The sequence below is a fragment of the Sciurus vulgaris genome, assembly GCF_902686455.1.
Source record: "Sciurus vulgaris genome assembly, chromosome: 6".
Classification (NCBI taxonomy): domain Eukaryota; kingdom Metazoa; phylum Chordata; class Mammalia; order Rodentia; family Sciuridae; genus Sciurus; species Sciurus vulgaris.
The window spans coordinates 172,325,376-172,343,400 of NC_136466.1; the positions used below are offsets into that span (position 1 = coordinate 172,325,376).

At 61.0% G+C, this 18,025-nt stretch overlaps 1 protein-coding gene across 1 annotated transcript; it reads right to left on the reverse strand.

Annotated features, from left to right (window-relative positions):
• Positions 1–1,308: 1,308 nt before the first annotated feature.
• TRIP13 (thyroid hormone receptor interactor 13) lies at positions 1,309–18,011 on the reverse strand. Its single transcript, XM_079144558.1, has 13 exons — positions 17,880–18,011; positions 17,207–17,372; positions 14,431–14,560; positions 13,505–13,560; positions 12,969–13,059; positions 9,684–9,756; positions 5,604–5,667; positions 5,163–5,249; positions 4,806–4,912; positions 4,110–4,263; positions 2,460–2,572; positions 1,781–1,850; positions 1,309–1,502 (listed from the first exon to the last, which is right to left on the reverse strand). The coding sequence occupies exons 1-13, from the start codon at positions 17,969–17,971 to the stop codon at positions 1,407–1,409; spliced, it is 1,299 nt and encodes a 432-aa protein (XP_079000684.1). The 5' UTR covers positions 17,972–18,011; the 3' UTR covers positions 1,309–1,406.
• Between the last annotated feature and the right edge of the window lie 14 nt (positions 18,012–18,025).

An 18,025-nucleotide genomic window follows, 5' to 3' on the forward strand; every position in this document is an offset into this window, starting at 1 on the left:
GCTGGAGTCTGGGGCGCAGCACGGGACAGTGGGGAGCTCGCAGAGGCTCCTGGGTGCCACTGAGAAAACGCCCAGGGAAGGAGCCTAGCTGGGGTCACGTGGGAGAACACCCAGTCACCAGCAGAGTGAAGGACTCTGCAAAGTGGGCAGCAAGCAGGGGACACGCAGGGTCCCCTCTGGGATTGCACCAAACCGGCTCCACAGAAGGGCTGCCCCACCCACCCTGAAGCTTGGACGGGCTCTGAGAGCATCACCACAGGGCCCAGAGTGGCTGCCGGGAGGCAGCTGCCCTTCAGAGGGTGGGATCCCGCACTGGGCAGCCTCGCAGAGAGGTCGCAGGGGTGATGCCTGCTGACGACACACCTGCTGGACTCACACCTGGGTCCACTGCAGAGGGCTGCTTTGCCTTCCTGGACCCAGCTGTCTTAGAATGCTGACTGTGTCTTACGAGAACAGGGGCACGAGAGCCTCCTTGCTCACTGGGCCCCACGGCCTCCTGGAGTGGCAGCCAGGCAGCTCACTGTGCAAAGATCTCTACAGCCCTGTCTGTGGCCTTCCATGGATGTCGGGGGACCACAGCTGGGCTCAGCTTCCAGGGCAGGCGGTGCCAGGAGTCGAGGCCCAGCAGAAGGTGGAGACCAGGATCTGCAGGCCCAGGTCAGCCTGGGTGCTCACTCCACCCCGCCCTCCACCCACAAGGTCCTCGGAGCACAAGGCTGATGTGAGCAAGCTTTAGCAGTGTCTGCGACCCTTGGGATCAAAATAAAACTATGACAAACAGTACTGCAGCAGTCCCACAACAGGTGACAAGTCCTTTGAAGCAGACGCCATGAGAAGTTCTGGCACCAGGTAAGAGCAAAACGCACTCATGGAACACACCGTCACCGGCCGCTCCTTCACCTGTGAGGTGAGTCATCCTCTGAGAAGCAAATGGTGTACCCAGCCTGGCGGCGTCCACCCCTGCCGCCCAGCACCACGCCCACAGGCTGAGTCTGGCCACCATGAGGCTCCTTGCCTGGAGTCTCGACCTCTGCTACGTGGGAAGGGTTTCCTTGACCTGTTACGTGACGCAGGCAGAAGGCAGGCGGCCCCTCCCCGCTTTGCTGGCTTTGGTCAGGCCTGCCCCTCTATTTCCCTTCTCTAAACAGCTCTGGTCAATACCTGTGTCTGACCAGCCGGGCAGGATGGAAACAAGCACATTTAGACAGTTCTTTACAAAGAGGCCAACAGAATTCAAACTATCTTTTAAAAACGGAAAAGGTCGGTTGCTTGCCTTCTGATGCACATTTTAAATAAGGTGCTGCATTCTGGCCTGGGGACCCAGGAGTGTCCGAGGGTTCCAGAGGCAGCTGAGTCGGTCGGTGCCACCCAGCTCTAGCCTGGGGCTCCGTCAGGAACGCCCAAGGTCAAACGCACACAGAGAGCTTCTTCTTCTCCTCAAACTGCTTGTCCACCGCCAGGGACAGTGCCTGGAGGAAGCCCTCGATGGTGACGGTGGGTGCCTGCAAGGACACAGTGGGGTGTCACTGGTGGTCCCATGTGCTGCTGTGGCCACTGGCAGCAACCAGCCCGCCCAGTGCAGACAGGGCTCGGCAGCCAGTGGGCTGAACAGGCCCCGGGCAGGCCTGCGGGTGTGACTGGCACGGGCTCTGGGTGCCTGGGCGTGTGCACGGTGTGTTCCCCAAACAGACACGTCATGGCCACCAGCTCCCAGGCTCCAGACGGCCCACCCAGGCCCAGGTCAGGCCCAGCCCCTCCTGGGGAAGGTCGGGAGCCTCACCTGGATGTACAGTGCATGAGCCAGGAAAGGGAGCTTCCGCAGGGCCCGGCCGCTCAGGCCCTCGCTCTTCCTGCATGAGAACAACAGGCTCCAGGACCAGTTTCCGGACAAGTTTCCCTCCTTACTCCAAAACCAGAGCCCGCAGGTAGTGAGGTGACCTCAGAGCACAATTGTGGTGTCGCGGGCGCAGCCCTGTCCTCACCCCTGCTCCAGGCAGCCGCTGCCCGCCCACTACCCAGTGACCAGTCGTGCAGCAATCTCTGAACTGCCCGCCTTTCAGCCAGCTACGTGTCTCCAGCTGCGCCCTTCAAGTCAACCCTCTGGACCCTCCCAAAGCCTCCCAGCTGCTGATGAGGAGCCTCTGCCCCTGGGGCCCCACCTCCCAGCCCAGCCCTGGCCTCCGTGCAGCCCACGTGAGGTGGGCCTCTGTACCAGCTCCATGGCTCCCTCCAGGTTCTGCCTCTGGCTCCTACCAAGGGCCCCCCGCAGGGCTCAGGGACGTGCCAGGCGGCCGCTGGGAGTGGGTGGTGCTCTGCGTGCCCAACACGCGTGCATGTGTGTCCTCCCTGGTGCCTGTGGACCTCAGCTCCAGACCCTCCCCACCTCCGGAGGAACCACACCTCCCCAGCTACTTCAGCAAACGGGTTTCTCTTGGCTGCAAAGCCAACTCAGTCTGCACCTTGAAATCTCACTCAGGAGGAGGCTCAACTTGGACACGTTGTTTTCGATGAAGCCAATCATCTCCAGCTCTCGAAGGGTCAGCAGCTGCTGGCGGGGGTATATGATCTGGCACTGGGGACAGAGGCACACGGTTACACGGGGTACAAGGGCAAGACAGAGGCCACACGCAGATCAGGTCAGCCTCCAAAGAACAAGCCTCACTGGAGGGACCCAGGAAGTAGTTGCCTCAATGCCCTTGGCCCCCACGCTGTCCTCAGTCCTCTGGGCCACACCCTCGGGCAGAAGGGATGCCCTTCCTCTAGTGCTGGGCCAGGACAGCCCCTCTCCACACCAGTGCTGGGTGTGAGCAGCCTCAAGTGTCTGTCCCTTTAGCTCCACGGACTATCAAATGGGGGAAGAGAGCTAGGAGCCAGTCTTTTCAAGGAAGGGTCTGCTGTTTCTGGACATTACCTGTTTAGCCCAGGACAGACCCGGAGGTGGCACCTGAGCCTACCTCGGAGCAGCTGCCTGGCCCTCTTGCTGCGGGGTCAGGCACCTGAGCGTTACAGGGACTCCAACAGGGAACCTCTGTGCCGTGAGCAGTGACAGCAGACAGCTTCCGCCCTGCACCCCACAGGCCTGGCGAGGGCCCTCGAGGATCCTGGCTGACCTCCCAGGAACCCTGGGCACTGTGTGCCAGCCTGATCTGCCTCCTGTGACACTCACCCGCCGCAGGCACAGGGGTCCCAGGGAGTGGCACCTGGTGACTCCCCCACGGCCTCAGGACTCAGCCAGCACCACCTGGAGGCCATGCGTCTCGCTGTCTGAACTGGACCCAACCCTGCTCTCAGTCCCAGGGAAAGCCAGCACTCTGGGCCACGCTGGACCACCCCACGCTCACTGCACAAGCCAAGGTCACACAGTGAGGCCGGAGGCCCCAGGGACACCAGCCTGCTCACAGGGCCCTGTGTGTGAGCTCCTTGCAGCAAGGCCGGGCCAGACCCTCTCCTCAGAACAGGCATGCTCCCACCATGGCCTCGGAGCACCCTGCTGCACAGAGGCAGGACCAGCGCCCACACCCAGGCAGCGCTGACCAGTGACCTCAGGGGGTCACACTGGACCAGCTTCTAGAAAGGCCACACTCTCCCTGGTGGGCCGTGAGGGCCCTGCCCTGTGCTGTCCAGGAGGGGCTGCACGTGGGAAAACTTCTGTGATGCCAGTGGGTGGCGAGGACCCAGCACATGAGCCCTGGGCAGGGCCCCACTCGCTGGCTTCCTGGGGGCGACCAGGTCCCTGCTCAAGGCTCAAAGCACGCTCTTGCATATGGGGTACAGGGCAGCCCATGAGCCCCTGGGCAGGCAGAGATGGCCATGACGTGGCCTTCGCCTGTGTGACCCTCAGATGGGGCCCTGCGGGCCAAACCCCACCTTCCCTCCTCTGCTCATGTAAGGAAACCGGCCGGGAGGAAGTTGCCCAGAGCTGCACACCCCACCTCCCGCCCACTGACGTGAGCCTCACTGGGTCAGGAAGAGAAGGGCCATGGACTCCACCTGCGAGACCAGCAAAACCACAGCCTTGCGTTTAGGAAGATGGCTGATGCCTCGCTCCACGCTAGAAGCACTTGGCCTAAGCTGTGACCTGCTAAGGGCGTGTGCAAGTGACCAGGCACCTTCATCAGCTCTTCCAAACAGGAGAGGTAGATCCTGAAGATGGCAGCAGCGGAGGGCAGCCCAACGTACTGCTTGATGTCAGCCCTGTCCACGAAGGCGGCGTCGATCTTCCCAGTGAGGTTGGAGGTGGTCAGGATCACCACGTTGGGGTGCCTGTGGTGGCCGGAGCCAGGGACTGGGTGACTCCACGGTGGAGGTGGTCAGGACCACCACGTTGGGGTGCCTGGCGCAGCTGGAGCCAGGGACCACGTCACCCCAAGCCGAGACCCAGGCACCCCAGTGCCCTGCAGGCTCCTGCTTGGATGCCCGCACCAGGAGCCCGCCTGATCCGCCTCTCGCCGTTGGGTGGGTGAGGCCCTCGGCTCTGCAGGTCCTGCACCACCCGCCATGCCCGCCTACCAGCTGGGAGGCCCACCCACCCTCGGGCACACTGAGGACAAGCAGGTGTGACGGGCAGGCGTCAGCTGTCTGCACTCCAACGCACATAGCCTTCCACACACAAATTCTGTTTTGTTTTTAATACTCAAGTGAATCAAAAACACTTGATAAAAGTTGTGCCTTCTGTATACACTGCATCCAAGTAGGCAAGGCCAGTGCTCGACACCGAGTGCCTGTATGGCCGAGAGACTGGGGGTGGCAGGAGCCAGGAGGCCACCATGCCCTGGCTGCTCACGGCACAGCGGGCCCAGCGTCACCTTTTGATCTGATCGATCTGGGTCAAGACGGCGTTGACCACGCGGATAGCATCCGAGGGCTCGGCACCAGCCCTGCAGGCACTGCGGGCCGCCGTGAGACTCTCCACCTGCGGGGACAGAGACGGCTCGGAGGGAAGACACCTGGTGCCGCCCAGGCAGCTGCAGGGAACTGGCACCCCGGGCAGCCAAATAGGCCAGTGGGTACTGCCTGGGACCGGGTGTGCTGGGGAGAGGGTCCTGTAGCACCATGTACCCCAGCGGCAAGCCTAGAGCTGGCCGCCTAGCAGGTGGGACAGGCTGCATGCCAGCAAGGGCAAGGGGCACCCCAGTCCCAGGTGGCTGCCCGCAAGTACCTACCTCGTCAATCAACACAAACACCAATGCTTCCTTATCATCAATCAAGTCCTGAATCTTCTGGAACATCCTGGTCACCAGCTTGCCACTCTGGAACCACAACACAACCCTCTCTGAGGGCGCCCCTGCAGCCTCCCTGCCCCTGAGCCACGGCGCTGGGCGTGACCTGCACCTGCTTCTGCCCAGGGCGCACCCCCCACCAGCCACACTGACTGGGGGCCCTGGGCACTGCCCTTTAGAGGCAAGGGTCACCCATTGGTTGCTCAGCAGAGGGTGCGGTCCCCAGGGGACCCTGAGCGTCTCATGCCCCACCCAGGCAGGGGTGGCCAGGCCTGCCATCCAGTCCTCCTCCAGCCAATGCAGGCTTGCTTCCCACTGTCCTGGAAACGCTGCTTCTCGGCCACGGGGACAGACATGCAGACAAGGAGGATGGTCAGCACTCACTTCTGAAAACCACTTAGAAAAGAGGCTGTGGCTGTTTATTTCGATCAGCTGGCCGTACCGGTACCTAGGACAACAGGATGAGGAGGGCAGTGACTTCAGCACAGCCACCCACGGTCCGGTCTGCTCAGCAAGGCACCACAGCTGCCAGCGGGCACTCAGGACCCAGCTCTGGTGCTAAGGAGCCACGGGACAATCAGTGGTTCCAGAGCAGAGCATGTTCTTTTCTAGAGCCCTGCTCACACTGCACAGGACACACAGCACAGTCTCTAGAGCCCTGCTCACACTGCACAGGACACACAGTCAGTCTCTAGAGCCCTGCTCACACTGGTACAGGACACACAGTCTCTAGAGCCCTGCTCACACTGGTACAGGACACACAACACAGTCTCTAGAGCCCTGCGCACACTGCACAGGACACACAGTCAGTCTCTAGAGCCCTGCTCACACTGGTACAGGACACAAGTCAGTCTCTAGAGTCCTGCTCACACTGGTACAGGACACACAGTCAGTCTCTAGAGCCCTGCTCACACTGGTACAGGACACACAGCACAGTCTCTAGAGCCCTGCTCACACTGCACAGGACACACAGTCAGCTCTAGAGCCCTGCTCACACTGGTACAGGACACACAGCACAGTCTCTAGAGCCCTGCTCACACTGCACAGGACACACAGTCAGTCTCTAGAGCCCTGCTCACACTGGTACAGGACACACAGTCTCTAGAGCCCTGCTCACACTGGTACAGGACACACAACACAGTCTCTAGAGCCCTGCGCACACTGCACAGGACACACAGTCAGTCTCTAGAGCCCTGCTCACACTGGTACAGGACACAAGTCAGTCTCTAGAGTCCTGCTCACACTGGTACAGGACACACAGCACAGTCTCTAGAGCCCTACTCACACTGCACAGGACACACAGTCAGCTCTAGAGCCCTGCTCACACTGGTACAGGACACACAGCACAGTCTCTAGAGCCCTGCGCACACTGCACAGGACACACAGTCAGCTCTAGAGCCCTGCTCACACTGGTACAGGACACACAGCACAGTCTCTAGAGCCCTGCGCACACTGCACAGGACACACAGTCAGTCTCTAGAGCCCTGCTCACACTGGTACAGGACACACAGCACAGTCTCTAGAGCCCTGCACACAGTGGTACAGGACACACAGCACAGTCTCTAGAGCCCTGCTCACACTGCACAGGACACACAGTCAGTCTCTAGAGCCCTGCGCACACTGGTACAGGACACACAGTCAGTCTCTAAGCCCTGCTCACACTGCACAGGACACACAGCACAGTCTCTAGAGCCCTGCTCACACTGGTACAGGACACACAGCACAGTCAGTCTCTAGAGCCCTGTGCACACTGCTACAGGACACACAGCACAGTCTCTAGAGCCCTGTTCACACTGCACAGGACTCACAGCAGTCTCTAGAGCCCTGCTCACACTGGTACAGGACACACAGCACAGTCTCTAGAGCCCTGCGCACACTGCACAGGACACACAGCACAGTCAGTCTCTAGAGCCCTGCGCACACTGGTACAGGACACACAGCAGTCTCTAGAGCCCTGCTCACACTGCACAGGACACACAGCACAGTCTCTAGAGCCCTGCACACACTGCACAGGACACACAGCACAGTCTCTAGAGCCCTGCGCACACTGGTACAGGACACACAGTCAGTCTCTAGAGCCCTGCTCATACTGGTACAGGACACACAGCAGTCTCTAGAGCCCTGCGCACACTGCACAGGACACACAGCACAGTCTCTAGAGCCCTGCGCACACTGCACAGGACACACAGTCAGTCTCTAGAGCCCTGCTCACACTGGTACAGGACACACAGTCAGTCTCTAGAGCCCTGCTCACACTGGTACAGGGCACACAGCAGTCTCTAGAGCCCTGCGCACACTGCACAGGACACACAGCACAGTCTCTAAAGCCCTGCTCACACTGCACAGGACACACAGCACAGTCAGTCTCTAGAGCCCTGCTCACACTGCACAGGACACACAGCACAGTCAGTCTCTAGAGCCCTGCTCACACTGTACAGGACACATAGCACAGTCTCTAGAGCCCTGCGCACACTGCACAGGACACATAGTCAGTCTCTAGAGCCCTGCGCACACTGGTACAGGACACACAGCACAGTCTCTAGAGCCCTGCTCACACTGGTACAGGACACACAGTCAGTCTCTAGAGCCCTGCTCACACTGCACAGGACACATAGTCAGTCTCTAGAGCCCTGCTCACACTGGTACAGGACACACAGCACAGTCTCTAGAGCCCTGCGCACACTGCACAGGACACACAGTCAGTCTCTAGAGCCCTGCGCACACTGGTACAGGACACACAGCAGTCTCTAGAGCCCTGCTCACACTGCACAGGACACACAGCACAGTCTCTAGAGCCCTGCGCACACTGCACAGGACACACAATCAGTCTCTAGAGCCCTGCTCACACTGCACAGGACACACAATCAGTCTCTAGAGCCCTGCTCACACTGCACAGGACACACAGCACAGTCTCTAGAGCCCTGCGCACACTGCACAGGACACACAATCAGTCTCTAGAGCCCTGCGCACACTGCACAGGACACACAATCAGTCTCTAGAGCCCTGCTCACACTGCACAGGACACACAGCACAGTCAGTCTCTAGAGCCCTGCGCACACTGCACAGGACTCACAGCAGTCTCTAGAGCCCTGCTCACACTGGTACAGGACACACAGCACAGTCTCTAGAGCCCTGCGCACACTGCACAGGACACACAGTCAGTCTCTAGAGCCCTGCTCACACTGGTACAGGACACACAGTCCGTCTCCAGAGCCCTGCTCCTCCTGGTACACCAGCCTCAATAAGGAAGTTGGAAAACATAAGCAGAGTTGCCAGTCAGGCCACGAGCATTGGACAGTGACCCAGGGTCCTGAGCCGCAGGGTCATAGGGCACCCAATTCACATCCCTGGGAGGTGCTGGGTCAGAGCACTCACCCTGCTGAACAGGATAAGGGTCAGAGGTCGGGTGTCTGGGTGGGAAGGAGGGTATAGGGCAGAGTTCCAGAGGAAGGAGACGCGGGGAAACAACCCTAGGAACCAGCGTGGTCCCAGTCCCTGTGGAACATGCAGGCCTGAGAGTGGGGGTCCCCCACGTTGGGGATGGAGTCCGAGGGCTGTGGAGAGTGACCAATACCAGGCGTTCCACAGACCCCAGAGAGTGCCTCCCGGGGCCTCCCTAAAAAGAGGCCCGCAAGGCCGGCCCCGGCCACAAGCAGCAGAATCACCCAGCAGAGCCGGGAGGGGCCCAAGGGAGGCTCTGCCAGGATGCAGGGCTCGGTAACAGTGTGGCCACCATGAGAGGCAGTCACAGTGAATGGACAGCAAGCAGCAGCTGTGCCCTGGCCAGGATGGCCACAGGACAGAGGGCACGGGACAGACCATGGCCACCAACCGGCTCCTCAGGGAGAAACACTGGTGGACAGAAGCCGGAGAGCCACTTGGCTCAGCAGACGGGTACACGGCAGTGGAACCGCCCAACATCCAGGAGAGGACTCCTGGGGGAGCCAGGGAGGTGGCTGAGAGCAGCAATCCCTCTCGCACAGGACCAAGACCCCACCCCATAGGCAAGGGGAGCAGGCCCAGCGTCTGCGACGCTCTCCTGGTAAGGAGGGACAGCAGAAGAGGTCAGCAGGGCTGCCTAGCTCAGGCTGCAGGCCCCACGGCTCTGCCCAGAGCACCAAGGCACCCACCAGGCGGGTCAGGAGGGAGAAGAGGATGCCGGAACAGAGGATGAACCACTGCTTGAAGGAGAGGAGCCCAGTGCTCATGGGAGGTACTGAAAATAAGGTCTGAAGCCAGGTGTGGCCACACCCCAATCCAGGGACTGGGGAGACTGAGGGAGGAGCTTGTAGCCCAAGGCCGGCCTGGCAAGGCCCTGTCTCAAAACATGCAGAATCAAGACGGCTGGGTGCAGCACCCGGGCAAGTCCGCAGTACGGCCAGTTCCAAGGCCCACAGAGAGAACAAGGAAACCCCAGTGATCCTGCACTCGGGTCCCTCTCCTGCTCTGCCCAGTCCCAGTTACCTGCTCGACAGTCTGATGGTGAGTTTCTGGGCTAAGGCCTTACAAAGAGACGTCTTCCCTGTTCCTGGAGGACCTGCAAGAGTCAAGGAAACATCTCTAAGCAGCAGTGTAGGAAGCTTCTCCCAACCACAGGGTTCCTCATAGCTGCCCCCTCCTGCTAAAGACACTGAATACCCAGAGGCCTGCACGTGCCCAGCTGTGCTCCTGCTGGGACACTGTCTAGTTTACCCAGAGGCCTGCACCAGCCCAGCTGTGCTCCTGCTGAGACACTGTCTGGTCTACCCAGAGGCCTGCACCAGCCCAGCTGTGCTCCTGCTGAGATACTGCCTAGCCCACCCAGAGGCCTGCACGTGCCCAGCTGTGCTCCTGCTGGGACACTGTCTAGTTTACCCAGAGGCCTGCACCAGCCCAGCTGTGCTCCTGCTGAGACACTGTCTGGTCTACCCAGAGGCCTGCACCAGCCCAGCTGTGCTCCTGCTGAGATACTGCCTAGTCCACCCAGAGGCCTGCACCAGCCTAGCTGTGCTCCTGCTGAGACACTGTCTAGTCCACCCAGAGGCCTGCACCAGCCTAGCTGTGCTCCTGCTGAGACACTGTCTGGTCTACCCAGAAGCCTGCACCAGCCCAGCTGTGCTCCTGCTGAGACACTGCCAGTCCACCCAGAAGCCTGCACCAGCCCAGCTGTGCTCCTGCTGGGACACTGTCTAGTTTACCCAGAGGCCTGCACCAGCCTAGCTGTGCTCCTACTGTAGACACTGCCTAGTCCACCCAGAGGCCTGCACCAGCCTAGCTGTGCTCCTACTGTAGACACTGCCTAGTCCACCCAGAGGCCTGCACCAGCCCAGCTGTGCTCCTGCTGAGACACTGCCAGTCCACCCAGAAGCCTGCACCAGCCCAGCTGTGCTCCTGCTGGGACACTGTCTAGTTTACCCAGAGGCCTGCACCAGCCCAGCTGTGCTCCTGCTGCAGACACTGCCTAGTCCACCCAGAAGCCTGCACCAGCCTAGCTGTGCTCCTGCTGCAGACACTGCCTAGTCCACCCAGAGGCCTGCATCAGTCCAGCTGTGCTCCTGCTGAGACACTGTCTAGTCCACCCAGAAGCCTGCACCAGCCCAGCTGTGCTCCTGCTACAGACACTGCCTAGTCCACCCAGAGGCCTGCTCCAGCCCAGCTGTGCTCCTGCTGAGACACTGCCTAGTCCACCCAGAGGCCTGCACCAGCCCAGCTGTGCTCCTGCTGCAGACACTGCCTAGTCCACCCAGAAGCCTGCACCAGCCCAGCTGTGCTCCTGCTGCAGAACTGCCTAGTCTACCCAGAGGCCTGCACCAGCCCAGCTGTGCTCCTGCTGCAGAACTGCCTAGTCTACCCAGAGGCCTGCACCAGCCCAGCTGTGCTCCTGCTGTAGACACTGCCTAGTCTACCCAGAGGCCTGCACCAGCCCAGCTGTGCTCCTGCTGAGATACTGCCTAGTCCACCCAGAGGCCTGCACCAGCCCAGCTGTGCTCCTGCTGAGACACTGTCTAGTCCACCCAGAGGCCTGCACCAGCCCAGCTGTGCTCCTGCTGCAGACACTGCCTAGTCCACCCAGAAGCCTGCACCAGCCTAGCTGTGCTCCTGCTGCAGACACTGCCTAGTCCACCCAGAGGCCTGCATCAGTCCAGCTGTGCTCCTGCTGAGACACTGTCTAGTCCACCCAGAAGCCTGCTCCAGCCCAGCTGTGCTCCTGCTGAGACACTGCCTAGTCCACCCAGAGGCCTGCACCAGCCCAGCTGTGCTCCTGCTGCAGACACTGCCTAGTCCACCCAGAAGCCTGCACCAGCCCAGCTGTGCTCCTGCTGCAGAACTGCCTAGTCTACCCAGAGGCCTGCACCAGCCCAGCTGTGCTCCTGCTGCAGAACTGCCTAGTCTACCCAGAGGCCTGCACCAGCCCAGCTGTGCTCCTGCTGTAGACACTGCCTAGTCTACCCAGAGGCCTGCACCAGCCCAGCTGTGCTCCTGCTGAGATACTGCCTAGTCCACCCAGAGGCCTGCACCAGCCCAGCTGTGCTCCTGCTGAGACACTGTCTAGTCCACCCAGAGGCCTGCACCAGCCCAGCTGTGCTCCTGCTGCAGACACTGCCTAGTCCACCCAGAAGCCTGCACCAGCCTAGCTGTGCTCCTGCTGCAGACACTGCCTAGTCCACCCAGAGGCCTGCATCAGTCCAGCTGTGCTCCTGCTGAGACACTGTCTAGTCCACCCAGAAGCCTGCACCAGCCCAGCTGTGCTCCTGCTACAGACACTGCCTAGTCCACCCAGAGGCCTGCTCCAGCCCAGCTGTGCTCCTGCTGAGACACTGCCTAGTCCACCCAGAGGCCTGCACCAGCCCAGCTGTGCTCCTGCTGCAGACACTGCCTAGTCCACCCAGAGGCCTGCACCAGCCCAGCTGTGCTCCTGCTGCAGACACTGCTTAGTCTACCCAGAGGCCTGCACCAGCCTGAGGTATGGAGCTCAGCCACCCTGCCCTGTGCTCTCCAGACTAGGGGGCACCTTTCACAGCCTAGGTACCCTTCTCCGGTGCCAGTAGATAGCTGACGCTTCTCTGGCCTCTGCTCCCACAGCAGATAGTGCCCTTGTCTGGTCAAAAACAAGCCTTTCCTCTTGAGAAACTGCTTTCCTTGGGTTTTGGTGATTGTCCCGGGACAACAATGACAGCCATAGCCAGGAAGTGCCCCTCCTTGTGAGCCCCCTGCACTGCACCACACCACACAGAGGCAGCTCTGAGGGGCTCGGAAGGGTAAGGGCATTCCCCCAAGCAGACTTCTGGGGGCCTGAGGCCAGCCTGCCTGTCAGCCCACAGTGGCTGGGCCAGAGGCTGGCAGGAGGCTCCTGCCCTGGTGGAGGCACCTGTGAACTGGCCTCCCTGGCACACTAGGACGGCAGGGAAGCCTGTCGGTTCAGGGCGCTCGGAGGCCTTGGGCAGCCCTGCGCCCACTGCTCGGGTGCTGCAGCCCTGAGCCTGCACCTCGCCACGAATGAGCGCCACTTCCCTTGGCCACTTTGTCCTTTTCTACCAGGACGCTGGGAGGAACGCACGTGCCAAAGCTTTCTCTAAAGAACCTGATGAACCATCTTTAAATAAGCGGGCTTCCCGTCTACGCTCTGGGACACGGACGAGAAAGACATGGCAGCTCCTCCAGTGGGGAAACGGGTCCAAAAAACCCAAACGCCACGGACAAGGCCCGGCGAGAGCCCAGCCGCCAATGCCAGGGCGGCTCGGGGTGGGTGGTGGTGTCACGTGGACTTACCATGCAGCAGCACCACGCGGTTCCAGGTGATGAGGTTGCTGTCCACGTTCCTGTCCGAGAACAGCAAGGTCGTCGTCACGTAATCCAGGAGCTGACACAGAGAGCGCAGGTGAGGCCCCCGCAGCAGTCCCCAGCCAGGGCGGGTGCGCCGCCACCTGGCAGGGACTCCACCCCCATGCAGCAGCCGCCTGGCTCTCCAGACAGGCAGTGCCACGGGGTAGGACAGACATGGCTGCCACTACTGCCCACAAAACACCTGCTCTCACTGGAAGTGCCACGGAAAGCAAGCCACGAAGGGTCGCCAGGCCACAAGCCAGCACCTCCCTCCAATCAGTGCCCAGAAGGCGCAAGCAGGGTGGGCGTGCCCCGAGGAGCCCCGTCGCAGGGCCGCGCAGGGCCAGGCTGGCGCCTGCCTCCTCGGGGGACGCTTCCTTCCCCGCTGCTCCTTGGGGAGCTGCCCGAGATCAGCTGTGTGCTGGGTGGTGCTGGAGAGAGGTGCTGCAGGCAGCGGCCACGCCTCCTCAGAGGCGACTCACATGCGACTTGACTTCCACGTCGTACACCAGGCTGTCCCAGAGCCCGTGGAATTCAGCTGCAAGACACAAGCAAACAGGAGATCAGGACAGTGAGCACGCCGGCCAGTCAGCCCAGACCGAGCGGGAGCCTGAGGACCTCCAGGCCGCTCCTGGGCAGACCAGCGTGCTGTAAGGCCAGGGCAGCGCCCACGCTTTCCTTTGAAGCCACATTTCCTGGTTAAAGATCCAAAGCAAGTGCCAGTGAGATGGCTTCTGACAGGGACCTAATGAAGAAGGGTGTCCCGTGCTTGACACAGTCACCGTCTCATCTCTTCTGTGGACCTGTGCTTCAACGCACGCCACAGGACCGGGTGCCACCGGGAAGCCAACCCCTGGACTCCACTCCGAAGCTCACCAGCAAAACACGCACAGAGTGGGAGGAACTCTCAGAGGGGAGACCCCGGGGGAGGGAAGAGCAGGCGGCTGGCCTATTAGCTGCCACCCCGAGGACAAGGCAGCTCACGTGGGGAGTGCCGCTTCCCCCTGTCCCTCAAAGGCCACACCGAAGGCTTGGTCCTCAGCTTGGTGCTCCTGGGAGGTGGCGGGGCCTTTAGGACACGGGCCTGGGGGAGGTGTGCTAGGGAAGGGACTGTGGACCCTGGGTCTCCTGCTGTCTTCTGCAGCCAGCCATGAAGTGAGTGGCTGCCTGCCACAGGCTCCCAGCCACAGCATGCTGCCTCACCCCAGGCCCAAGCTGAGGGGCTGCCTGTCGAGGCCTGAGCTCAAACGCCCTCTGAGTGCGCTGCTTCAGGTGTTAGCTGCAGGGACGGGAAGCCGCCAGCGCCACACTCCCATGCCACAGGACACAGACCTTCCCACCATCTACCACGCTGACCCCGACCCTGGCGAAGTGGCCAGAGAGCCCCCAGCCCGCCCTGCACCTATACCTGCAGGCAGCACCCAGTGGCTTGCTGCGATGATGTTCTCCGTCTCCTCCTCCAGGTTCTCGCTGCTGGGGCCGTCCTCATTCAGCTGGAAGATGTGGAGTGCGACCGTGCAGGCGCTCAAGTCAATGGGCTGCAGGGAGAGAGCAGGTCAGCCACAGGGTCAGCAGCCATCAACTCCAGCCACGCGCGGCACGGCCAAGGCCCACAGGCTGGGCAGAGAGGCTGTGGCTTTACTTGGCTCTAGGACACACTTGTCCCCCCTCCAGGCCCTATTTTAAAGGCAGTTCTGCTGTTTTTTATCACTGCCAAGCGCCTCGGCCCAGGGAAGCCATGATACCTTTATTTTATGTGGTGCTGAGGATTGAACCCAGGGTGTCACGCAAACTGGACAAGTGTTTTACCACTAAGCCACGGCCCCAGCCCAAGTTTCCTCCTGAATGTCCTCCAATGTGGAAAGGTCAAATGATTTCTCTCAGGGTTGGATGAGGTCACTGAGCCTTAGAAAAGCACCAAGGAGGTGCTGGTCCTCATGAAGGGATGCGGGTACCCAACACGCCCAGCCTGGTCACCTGGTCAGGGCAGAGCCAGGCGTCTCCCCTGGGATATGACTCTGCCTCTCTGCACTCTGTCATCTGGACACCAAGTAAGACCCCCTGCAGGGTGGAGAGGAGGTCAGGCTGCCTCCAGGGACCTGGCACATCCCTCTGCATGCAGCCACACCGAGCACCACATGGTTGCCCCCTGCGCAGAGCTGGCCACTGGAGGGACTGAGGCTGGCTCCTGTGAGGGTCTCGGTGCTGTTGTGAGCACCATACTCTGCACTACAGGGCGACCAAGTCTTGTCCTGCAACTTGCTTGGCTGGCCCTAGCTTTAACCATGTCCCCCAAGGAACCCAGGTCCGTCCTACTGGAGTGTACCGAGGGACCCAGGGGAGACCACACCAAGTGCTCCCACCCCTGGGCAATGGCCAGTGAGCCGCTGAGCTTCTACCTCACTGAGAGCAGTACACCGCCCCCTCCCTCTATACCGGTGCACGTGGCCCGATGGGGGCCAGTTCACACTCCTGCTCGGAGACCAGGCCACGTCAGTGCGCCCCACTTGGGTGGGGACATCTCTGGAGCTGAAGAGAGGGCAGGAGACGCAGGGGAGTGGAACACACACCCGCTGGCCCTCGAGGGAGGGGCCATGTGCTGAAGAATAGTATCTAACAGGATACGTGTCTCAAGGGAACACCCCGGTGCCCTAGTCTAACAGAAGAGCCCTGTGTCACACCAAGAACCAGGAAAACAACACCATGAACGAGGAAAGGACCCAGCGAGCGAATGGACACCAACCCTGAGCTGGACCGAGGTCGCAGAGTGGATGCAATGCGCCTGCGGTCACTATGCAGTCCTCACAGTTCGGGCCTCCTGTGCCGCCAATGCTCACTACCCGGGCCTCCACGACGGGAGGATCAGTGGGCTATCTCATGTTCCAATAACCTTGCACTTCTTCCCTCTGGTCTTGAGGTTTTAGCAGTGGAGAATGGCTGTGTGCTTGGGGCTTCTCAAATGTGGCCAAGACGCCCTCAAGGCTGGTGTGAAGGAGAAGGGCAGAGGAAGACAGCCCGAGGCTGTTGGCTGACACTGGGCACACGGGGGAGGCGCGCATCTCACCACAGGGTTTGGTTTCTATTGGGTGAGCCACGTGGCAGGAGCATGCAGAAAGGAGAGGTGGCCTCTGCGTGTCACGCAGCAGTGAGGTTCCCTGAATGACATCGAAGGCTTCCGGGGGGTCTGCGATGCCATGGACAGTACGCTGGGCAGACTCTCCCTGACCGTGGTCCAGCACCACTGCTAAGAGTTGCAGGTGTCCAGTTAGACTGGCAGCCTGATTTGCCCTTGCCCCGCCACAGAGCTCAAAGGCACTTTTCCCAGTAGAGAGCTACTCCTTTTTAAAGGGTCTATCGCATCTGGGCGAGACATATCCAGTGTGTTTAACCAGACTCTGAGGGGTGGGCAGTTAAACTGCTTCAATGGCTAGCTATTAATAACACGAGTGATGTCTGCTCAGACGGGCCTACGGGACCGCACAGTGTCAGTAAGACAAATGCCACAGGTGGACCTGTACACAGAGATCCCGAGACTTCCCATGGACAGTTCTGCTGCCCCCGAGAGGCTGGGCCAGGGCGTCTACAGTGGTGCTGGAGAGCTCAGCCCTCTCCTCAGCTCTGACCACGTCCCTCACACCAGTGCAGCAGGTGAGTGAGGAGGTCCACATCACGCGCACAGTTCCAGTTCCAAGCCCACAACAGCCGCTCTTCACGAGGCCAGCGTTGCACAGTGCTGAGCCGTGCTGTTTCATCAGGGACGTGTTTCTGGTTTTTATCGGTAACAGAACTGCCCAGTGCACCCCAACTCCCACACGTGACCTTAGCAAGCTGCTGGGTGCACCAGCTGGCAAGAAGGATGCCAGGAACAGCCGCCACAGGCAGGCCCATCTCCCCAGCCTGTAGCCTCCAAGCCTCCTGTGGTCCTGATGCGTTTACCAGCACTTACACACAGGGCCTCACCAGCAGGTCTCCCAGCCAGCAGTACGGCATTCCAGCGCCTGGATTCCCACATGCCCACTGTACCCACGGCCTCCTGACACCAGGCCACGTTGTATCCCAGCACCCGGGGCGCAAACCAATAGATAAGCGAGTGAGACGCTATCAACAGCAACAGATGTTCATGACACCGATTCCGCATTCAGCTGAAGGTTAACTGTTCATGACACTCTGGACCAGTAAGTTACCTGAGGGTCTTTAGCCTTCAGCTCTGTGTCAACAATAGACACAGACTGCACATTTCTGGTCAGAAAAGGTTCATCGAACTCAGTCCACGTGTAGTCACCAAACACAATGTTGTGCCTGTTGAGCAGCTTCCGGACGCTCAGCTTAATGTCTTCTTTCTTTGCAGTGCTGGGAAAACAAACACACGCAGGACCTGAGCCCCAGGGCTTTTAAAATGAAGCATCTTTTCACAAAAACACGGCACACAGTGGCCATGGCTTATTCTGGTGCAGCAAGAGGTTAATACCTGTGGCTGAGGTGCTCACCAGCTCCCAGTTTCCCTTGCCACCATCTGTGTCCTCTCCTCTCCTGCATTCTGGCCCCCAACCTGCCTCTGCACCTCCCTGGGCACTGCCTCACCACACTGGGGAACCCGCTGGAGGTACTGGGGGTCCCAGTGCCCTGCCCTCGGGTCCCGTGCAGTACTGGGGGTCCTGGCGCCCCACTCTGGAGTCCTGTGCAGGTACTGGGGTCCCGCGCCTCGCTGGGGGTCCTGTGCAGGTCCTGGGAATCCCGGCGCCCAGTTCCTGGGGTTCCGCTCCCGCCCCGGGGTCCCGGGCAGGTCCCGGGGTCCCGCGCCCCGCCCCGGGGTCCCGCGCCCCGCCCCGGGGTCCCGCGCCCCGCCTGGCCGCGCACCTGCCGCCGCGCTGCAGCACCTCCACGTGCACGGCGGGCGCCTCGGCCACGCAGGGCAGCGCCTGCTTCAGGTCGCCCACCGCCTCGTCCATGCCGCCGGCCGCTGCCCGCCCGTCCGCTTCGAATCTGCCGCGCACAGAGCGCCG